We start from the raw sequence: 9,392 nt of genomic DNA, 5'->3' as shown, positions 1-9,392 counted from the left end.
AGCTGAATGGATAAGAAAATATGAGATAGATAGATAGATAATTTCTGCAAGAGACCCACTCAAGCCCTGGCTGGTTTGGCTAAGTGACTGGAGTGTCGGCCTATGGACTAGAGAGTCCCAGGTTCAGTTCCCAGTAGGGGCACATACCAAAAAAGAAAAAAAAGAGAGAGAGAGAGACCCACCTCAAAATACATAGACTCACTCAGGATGAAAGTGAAGAGATGGAAAAAAAAATGTTCCATGCAAATAGAAATGAAAAGAAAGCTGGGGTAGCAATACTAATATCTGAAAGAATAGACTTAAAAATGAAAGCCATAACAAGAGACAATGAAGGCCACTTCATAATACTCAAAGGATCAATACAAGAGGATATAACCCTGGTCAATATATATCACCCAATACAGGAGCATCCAGATATATTAAAGAAAACTGCTGGAGGACATTAAGGGAGAGATCAACAGCAATACAATTATAGTAGGGAAGTTTAACACCCCATTGAAATTACTGGATAGATCTTCTAAACAAAAAAATCAACAAAGAAACAGTGACCCTAAATAACATACTAGATCGGATGGATTTCATTGACATTTATCAAACATTTACCCTAAAGCTGCAGAATATACATTCTTCTCAAGTACACATGGAACATACTCAAAGACAGACAACATGTTAGGACACAAACTAAGTCTCTACAAGTTCAAGAAGACTGAAATAATATCAAACATCTCAGATGACAATGGCATGAAACTAGAAATCAACTACAATAAAAGAACTAAGAAACATTCAAACACCTGGAGACTAAATAGCATGTTATTAAACTAATCAATGGGTTACCAATTAGATCAAGGAAGAAATCAAAACTTTCTGGAAACAAATAAAAATGAACACACAGCAACCCTAAATCTATGTGACACACTGAAAGCAGTCCTAAGAGGTAAGGTCCTAGCTGAAGAAACAAGAAAAATTTCTAATAAAGTATCTAATCCTACAATTTAAAGAATTAGAAAAGAACAACAAGAAAAGCCCAGAGTAAGTAGAAGGAAGGAAAGAAAAAAGATCAGAATGGAAATAAATGACATGGAGACTAAAAACACAATACAAAAGATCAATGAAACCAAGAGCTGGTCCTTAAGTAAGATAAACAAGATTGATGAACCTTTAGCCAGAGTCACCAAGAAACAAAGAGAGAGGACCCAAATAAATAAAATCAGAAACAAAATAGGTGAAGTAACAACTAACACCACAGAAATACAAAGGACTGTAAGAAAAGACTATGAACAACTATATGCCAACAAAATGGACAACCTAGACAAAATGGACAAATTCCTAGAAAAATACAATCTTCCAAAACTCAATTAGGAAGAATCAGAAAACCTGAATAGGCTGATTAACTACTAATGAAATTAAAGCAGTAATAAAAATAAAAACAAATTCCCAGCTAACAAAATCCTGGTCCAGACGGCTTCACAGGGGGTTTTTACTAAACATTCAAAGAACTAACACCTATACTCCTCAGACTCTTCCCACAAATCCAAAAGGAAGGAACACTTTCAAGCTCTTTCTACAAGGCCAGCATTATCCTAATTCGAAAACCAGATAAAGACACTATAAAGAAAGAGAATCATGAGACAATAACGTAGATGCTAAAATTCTCAACAAAATTATTAACAAATCAAATCAAGAGAATATTAATAAGATCATACACCATGACCAAGTGGGATTTATTTCAGGGAAGCAAGGCTGGTACAATAGTCACGAATCAATAAATGTGATACATCTCATAAATAAATTGAAAGATAAATTTTACATGATTATAACAATAGATACAGAAAAAGCATTTGACAAAATACAGCACCCATTTTTTGATAAAATTCACAGCAAAGTGGGAATAGAGAGATCATACCTCAACATAATACATGCCATATATGACAAACATTTACCAAACCTCATACTCAATGGGCAAAAACTAAAAGCATTTCCCCTAAGAACAGGAACAAGACAGGGATGTTCACTTTCACCACTCTTATTCAACATAATACTGGAAATCTAAGCCACAGCAATCACACTAGAAGAAATAAAAGGCATCCAAATAGGAAATGAGGAAGTAAAACTGTCATTTTTCGCAGATGGTATGATATTGTACATAGAAAACCCTAAAGACTCCACCAAAACCTTACTAGATTTAATAAATGAATCTGGCAAAGTAGCAAGATACAAAATTAACACCCACCAATTGATGGAACTTTTATACACCAATAATGAACTATCAGAAAGAGAAACTAAAGGAACAATCCCATTTACCATTGCAAAAACAAAATTAAGATACCTAGGAATAAACTTAACCAAGGAGGTAAAAAACCTTTACTCGGAAAACTACAGGATATTGAAAAAAGAGAGAGAATAAGATATAAACAAGTAAAGAATATACCGTGTTCATGGATTGGAAGAACTAACATCATTAAAATGACCATACTGCCCAAACCAATCTATAGATTCAATACAATCACTGTTCAAACACCAACAGTATATTTTATAGACCTAGAACAAATACTCCAAAAATTTATAGGGAACCCAATAGCCACAGCAATCTTGAGAAAAAACAAAGTTGGAGAGATCACAATACTGGATATTAAATTATACTACAAACGTATTGTAATGAAAACATCCTAGTATTGGCACAAGAACAGGCATATAGATCAATGGAACAGAACAGAGAACCCAGAAATTGACCCAAGCCATTATGTTCAATTAATATTAGACAAAGGAGGCAAAGCATACAATGAAGTAAAGAGCATACATTCAATAAATGGTGCTGGGAAAATTGGACAGATACATGCAAAAAAAAATTAAACTAGACCATCAACTTTACCATATACAATAATAAACTCAAAATGGATAAAGGAGTTAAATGTAAGTCATGAAACCATAAAATCTTAGAAGAAAATGTAGGCAGCAAAATTTCAGACATCTCATGTAGCAGAATTTTTACTGATATGTTGCCTGGGGCAAGAGAAACAAAGGAAAAAATAATAAAGGGGACTACATCAAAATAAAAAGCTGCTGCACAGCAAAAGAAATCAGCATCAAAATGAAAAGGGAACCCACTCTTTGGGAAGAACACATTTGCCAATGATACATGGGATAAGGGACCAAGTTCCAAAATATATAGAGTACTCATACAACTAAACAAAAAAAGACAAACAATCCAATTAAAAAATGGGCAGAGGACCTGAAGAGACACTTCTCTAAACAGGACATACAGATGGCCAAGAGACATATGAAAAAAATGGTCAACGTCACCAATCATCAGAGAGATGCAAATTAAAACAACTATGAGATATCACATCACACCTATCAGAATGGCCACCATCAACAAGCCATCAAACAAGTGTTGGAGAGAATGCAGAATGGTGCAGCCACTGTTGACAGCAATATGGTGTTTCCTCAAAAAATTAAAAATTGAGCTGCCATTTGACCCAGTAATTTCACTTCTGGAAATATATCCTAAGAAGCCTGAAACACCAATCAGAAAGAATATATGCACCCTTATGTTCATAGCAGCGCTATTTACAATAGCTAAGATCTGGAAACAGCCAAAGTGTCCATCAGTAGATGAGTGGATAAAAAAAATCTGTGGTACATATACACAATGGAATACTATGCAGCTGTAAGAAAGACCTCTTACTCTTTGAGACAACATGGAATAACCTGGAGAGTATTATGCTAAGTGAAATAAACCAATCAGAGAAAGACAAATATCACATGATTTCAGTTATTTGTGGAATATAATGAACAAAATAAGCTGATGAACAAACTAGATCCGGAGACATGAAAGTAGGGAATAGACTGAAAAACCTCCGAGGGAAGGGCGTTAAGGGGGATAGGAAGAGATAAACCAAAGGACTTATATGCATATATGTATAACCAATAGTCAAAGACAACAGTACAGTGAAGGTGGGGGGTGGGAGAGCGGGAGCAGGTAGGAGAGTGTCAACGGGGGGAAATGGGGAAATCTGTAATAAAAAAAAAACTATTAATAAATTAAGTGTTAAAAAACAGAATTTGAGCCCTGGCCAGTTTGGCTCAGTGGTTAGAGCGTTGGCCTGCGGTCCGGAGAGACCCGGGTTCGGTTCCCGCTAAGAGCACGTACTTTGGTTGCAGTTTGTCCCCGGCCCTGGTTGGTCATGCGGGTGGCAGCCACTCGATGTGTCCCTTCACATCGATGTTTCTCTCTCTCTCTCCCTCCCACTCTATCTGTACAAAAAATGGAAAAATATCCTCTGGTGAGGATAAAAAAATAAAAATAAAAAAAAAACAGAATTTGCCCTGGCCAGTTTGGCTCAGCAGTTAGAGTGTCGGCCTGCGGACCAGAGAGACTGGTGTTAGGTTCCCGCTAAGGGCACATATGTCGGTTGCAGTTTGCCCCCGGCTCTAGTTGGGTCATGCGGGTGGCAACCACTCGATGTGTCCCTTTCATATCAATGTTTCTCTCTCTCTCTCTCCCTCCCACTCTATCTGAACAAAAAAATGGAAAAATGTCCTCGGGCGAGGATAAATGATAACAGAATTTATGCTTTTTTCCCTAAAATATTATTAAAATTCAAACACATAGAATACCTAACACTCCTACACAAATATCCAATTCTATCAAATCCAAACATTATGCCACAAAAGCGTCATGTTAAGAATGGAAATATAGACACAAAGGAAGTGTTCTATATGCTTACCTAACACTAGATTGCTTCTACCCGATAAGGGTTAAATCTTGTGGTATTTGCAACAGAGTTGTTTGAAATAAACCTAAAGAGAAATTTGTCCTTTTTAAATCCAACATTATATGTACCCTAGGCTCCCAGTTTTTTTGTTTGTTTGTTTTTTTAATCCTCACCTGAGGACATTTTCTTTGCACTTATCTTGATAGAGCGGGAGGGAGAAAAGGGGGAAGAGAGAGAGAAATATCTATGTGAGAGAGACACATTGAGTGGTTGCCACCCACACAACCCCAACCGGGGCCAGGGACAAACTGCAACTGAGGTACGTGCCCTTCGCGGGAACCAAACCTGGGACTCTCTGGTCCGTAGGCCGACATTCTAACTGCTGAACCAGACCAGCCAGGGCAGGCTCTCAGTTTTTAAGTAACTGGGTCCCTTCCCTTGTACTTTGTGATTGTCCAACTTCTACACTGAGGTCTTCAGTTCCTCCAGTGCTCAGTCACTTTTTCTTACTCTTTGAACCTCATTTTCCTTACAGTAAAATCGATGTTCTGTTCTTACTTTCCCTACAATTCTGACAACTACCCAATAATGTTCATAAAGTACCACAGAAAAAGTCTTCAAGGGGAAGTAGCTATTATAATTTTATTCACTGTGTGAGCCAAACCCTTGGCCTCTCCTTTTGCCCTCATCCATTAGCCTCTGCGTTTTCTTCTTTTCTCCAATTCCCTACATGAACTTCAAATTACTCGTGGTTACCACCAATACATGTGATTTCTGGGCTTTGTGCACTTCCTTGTGCACTTTCCCCATACCTTACTTGGTGAACTATTAATCCTTTAAAATCCTGCTCGGACATCACAATGCCCCACCCAAGGTTACTCTTCCCCTCCTATGTTATTTCTGCACCACGTCCATGTCACAAGTGCCACTGATTGTCACCAAAGCACACCGTATCTGTACCACTGCTGTCAGTGTAAACGTCTTGAGGACGAGTTCTATGTGTTGTTCTTTGCATCCCAGTGTCTTGGAGGGTTTGAATTAAATCCACTGTTTTTCTTCTGGCAAGAAAATGAAAGTACTTCTAGTTTAGTTTAAAAATCTACTTACTGCCCAGCCCACATAGCTCAGTGGTTGAGTGTTGACCCATGCACCAAGGGGTTGCCAGTTCGATTCCCAGTCTGGGCACATGCCCAGGTTGTGGGCAAAATCCCCAGTGGGGAGCATGCAGGAGGTGACCAATCGATGTTCTCTCTCATTGATGTTTCTATCTCTGTCTCTCCCTTTCCTTCTTCTCTAAAAATCATTAAAGAAAAAAAAAATCTATCTACCCTCAGGTATGGTAAATGGCTAGTGTGAAAAGTTGTTTCCATTCTGGCCTTAGTACACCTCTCCCTCTAGAGGTAGGGACCCCAACTCAAATGTTTGTAGAAGTTGATGAAATAGACCAAGTGTAGACAGTTACAAAATGAAGTGAAAGGAGAAAGAAGATGCTTAGCCCCAGCCTACTGTTCTTGTACTGAAACAAAAATCTATAATGTAATTGTTCAGGAAAGTCTGAAAACGCAGACTATGAAATCTTCTTCCCCAATCTAAATATGTTGACAACTAATCAAAGAAAGGGGGGAAACTGCTTAGCCTAAAGAAATCTCTCACAGGCCAAACCTTGCAGTTAATTCTTTCTCTTATTGCCCCACCCATGGACAGATAGTGAAAATTTCCTAGAGCTAAGGCCCAACCCTGTTCAAAATACACCAACTGAAGTCCTACTGGTGTGACTCAGTTTGTTGGAGTGCCATCCTGTACACCATCCCCAGTTGGAGTGCATGCTGGAGGCAACTGATTGATGTTTCTCTCACATCAATATTTCTCTTTCCCTTCCTCTCTCTAAAAATCAGTTAAAAATATTTTTTTTAAATACCAACTGAAAAATGATTATAGAAAACCCCAAAGTATATAAGAACAAGAGGTCATCTAAATAATCTGAAATTTTGTCCAACAGAACTACCAAACCCAGTAGAACAAGGACATGGGTCAGCAGCCTTGGGAGGTCATGGCAACTATCTAGTCGGTTCCATCCATTTACTGAACACCTATTATGTGCCTGGATGCCAAGATGAATGAGACAACATTAACTCACGCTCCATTAAGAATCACATTCTTCCTCCACTTAACATCTGTGCCTCCCCACCCTCCTCCATGTCCCATACACTTTTACTCACCTTACTAGTTCCAGAAATGCACCACACATAAGCACCCTCCCATCTAGTCTTACAATCTAGAGTAAAAATAGCCATATTTTCCCCAAAAAATTATAAATAAAAAGGAAGATTATTTTATTCATAAAAAAAGTCAGGTCCTTCTTTGCTTGTGGCTTTGTACAGGAAATGCAAAAGGCCTCTTTAATCTCATTCACAGTTGTTCTCAAGTTTCCTACATTAATTTAGTGTCTCATCTCTGAAGGATTACTCTGAGATTCTTAGATTCTCATTCTCACACTTTTTCAATCAATTTTCCACAATGCCACCAGCACAGCCTCCCCAGAATGAAATTCTGATCACATACTTCAGACTCGAACCCTTCTTCGTCTCGCATTCCCAATTAATAACGGTGGCCAGGCTTTTGATTTGCCTATGTTTAATGCTGACACCTTACTTCACCAAAAAGTTACAAAACATGGAGGACATGTAAAATACAGATTTTCAGAACTTCCTCTCCTTCATCAAATAAAGAGAGGAATCCAGGGAAAATTTTGCCCTCATTGCCCCAGAAATGAAAAAGGGAAAAGAGAGGAAGGGGCTAGCAGAGGACCGAGGAGGGGGAGTGCCGACTCAGCCTGCCAGGGGTCATCGCAATGCAATGAACTACAAGCAGACACATCTTGGAATGAGAGGAAGCATTGCAAGGGAGCAAATGCTCTTGATCTCAGGATACAGTCCAATTTATTCTCTTAGCAGTTCCCTAGGTTACACAATGTTTTAGGTAATTAGGTCCTTGAAATAGCGTCTCTGCTGACCTTTCAGCCAAGCCCAGCATTCTTCCTGTTACAGCTGCCCCTCGCTATTTTCAGCCAAGATTCTTAACAAATTCACACTTGTAACTCATTTTCAAGGTTCTTATCACAGCCACTTCCCTGGGCGGTGTTCCAAGTCACTGACACTCTCTCTTGGGCAGTGTTCCAACCCACCATGCATACTTTGTCTTTTTTCATGTATACTTTTGTCCTTGGCTGGCCAGGCTACAAGAATGCATACCCCTCAAGGTTACATTTTGCTCATCCACCAAACCCCCAATCCTACAAGAAGGACAAAGTTCACCTGGAAGTTGGGTTTCCTGAGTGGGTGGGCATCTCCCTGGGTCTGATTGCTCTTTTTCCAGGAGAGGCATTTTCCTCCCTCAACTTGTCCTGCTGCCAGAGTTCCTCCTGCCTGACCTGTTGTGACCTTGGCGTTGGTGGTGACTTCTGTTGCTGCTGGCTGGCCTCTAGCAGGACCTGAAAGCACCTTGCTCTTCTCATCTTTCCTGTCCTTCCCATCCTTCCGCAGGTGTATGAAGCCCAAGGCCCATCACTGGTGAATAGCCCTCCCAGGCTGGCAGAGGTGGACCCAAAAGAACAGCTGCGCAGGGTGAGAGGGCCCAGCGAGCACTGCACAGACAGGAATACACACAGGCTCATTTACACACCCACCTCTTTGGTATTGACCTTGCACAGCCACAGGCTCAGGCAGGGGTTCATTTGGGAGAGAATGGCCTTAAGCTGTGCCCTATTGTAAGGGTCAGTGCAGTAGGCCCAAGCGTTCGTGGGTACCACCAGCTCTGTCCTGGCCAGGAGAGTGGGGGCACCAGTATTTTGCCTCCAGTAGGGCTGTTAGTGGTCATAGACTCACAGCTGGCCCAAAGGCAGGATGTTCCCATAGTGTGTTTCCTGGTACAGGCCTTGAGGAACACAGGCACATCACTCCCCGCTGGCCAAGCTTATTGCAATATCCTGGTAATTTGTTTGTGTCCTGGCTCTGCCTTCTAAGTTCATCCACCCCTTATTTCCCTTGGTCAAGCTGGTTCAGGTTCATCCCTATCTTTATCAGATTCTGGTGGGAGCTACTGCCTATTACCCTAATTGAAGAGGGTGGTGGGAAGAGAGCTACCTACCTCAAGGCCTAATTTCCACCTGATTCGAATTGGTCTTTCCTATCTGTTCAATTTCACTGCTCCCAAATCTTTTTTTCAAAGCTGTTTTTCATTATTGACTTATTCACACACATGCTATAGTTAGCCATTCATTTATTCCCATAGTAACATACCGTTTTAGAGATCCTGTTTTAAATCATATAGTAAAACAAATATAAGGAGTAAATTATTTGAGCAGCCTTATATTAGAAAAGTGTAAGGAAGAAGTACATTATTATGGCAGGGCTAATGAAAATAAAGACCAGAGGAGCAGCGGGGAGTAAAAGTTATGGAAGGACAAAGGGTGTATACAGGGAGAGAAAATACATTTCAGAGGGTTGTACTGATACGAATAACCTGATTATTAAAGGAACAAAGGAAAGATTAGATGATATAGATATGCCATTTATATAACTTTGCCAGAAAGCTGCATTTTTATTACCCGCAGGTCAATGTGGGGACTGAACAAAGGCAGTTTAGATGAATGTCCAGTAAGAGTTGGGTGACAAGAGA

The 9,392-nt window shown here is 39.8% G+C and overlaps 1 protein-coding gene across 1 annotated transcript; it reads right to left on the bottom strand.

Annotated features, from left to right (window-relative positions):
- Positions 1-4,733: 4,733 nt before the first annotated feature.
- Positions 4,734-8,667, bottom strand: ZAR1L (zygote arrest 1 like; the record flags this gene model as incomplete). Its single annotated transcript, XM_036251565.1, is given in 8 exon segments — positions 4,734-4,764; positions 4,766-4,800; positions 6,935-6,990; positions 7,987-8,085; positions 8,088-8,199; positions 8,201-8,242; positions 8,244-8,310; positions 8,312-8,667. Coding segments are annotated over 8 exon segments (798 nt in total), but the record flags the coding sequence as incomplete, so codon positions are not given.
- Between the last annotated feature and the right edge of the window lie 725 nt (positions 8,668-9,392).

The sequence above is a fragment of the Molossus molossus genome, unplaced genomic scaffold (genome assembly GCF_014108415.1).
Source record: "Molossus molossus isolate mMolMol1 unplaced genomic scaffold, mMolMol1.p scaffold_m16_p_10, whole genome shotgun sequence".
Taxonomy (NCBI): Eukaryota; Metazoa; Chordata; class Mammalia; order Chiroptera; family Molossidae; genus Molossus; species Molossus molossus.
This window is presented reverse-complemented; position numbering and strand designations above follow the sequence as displayed.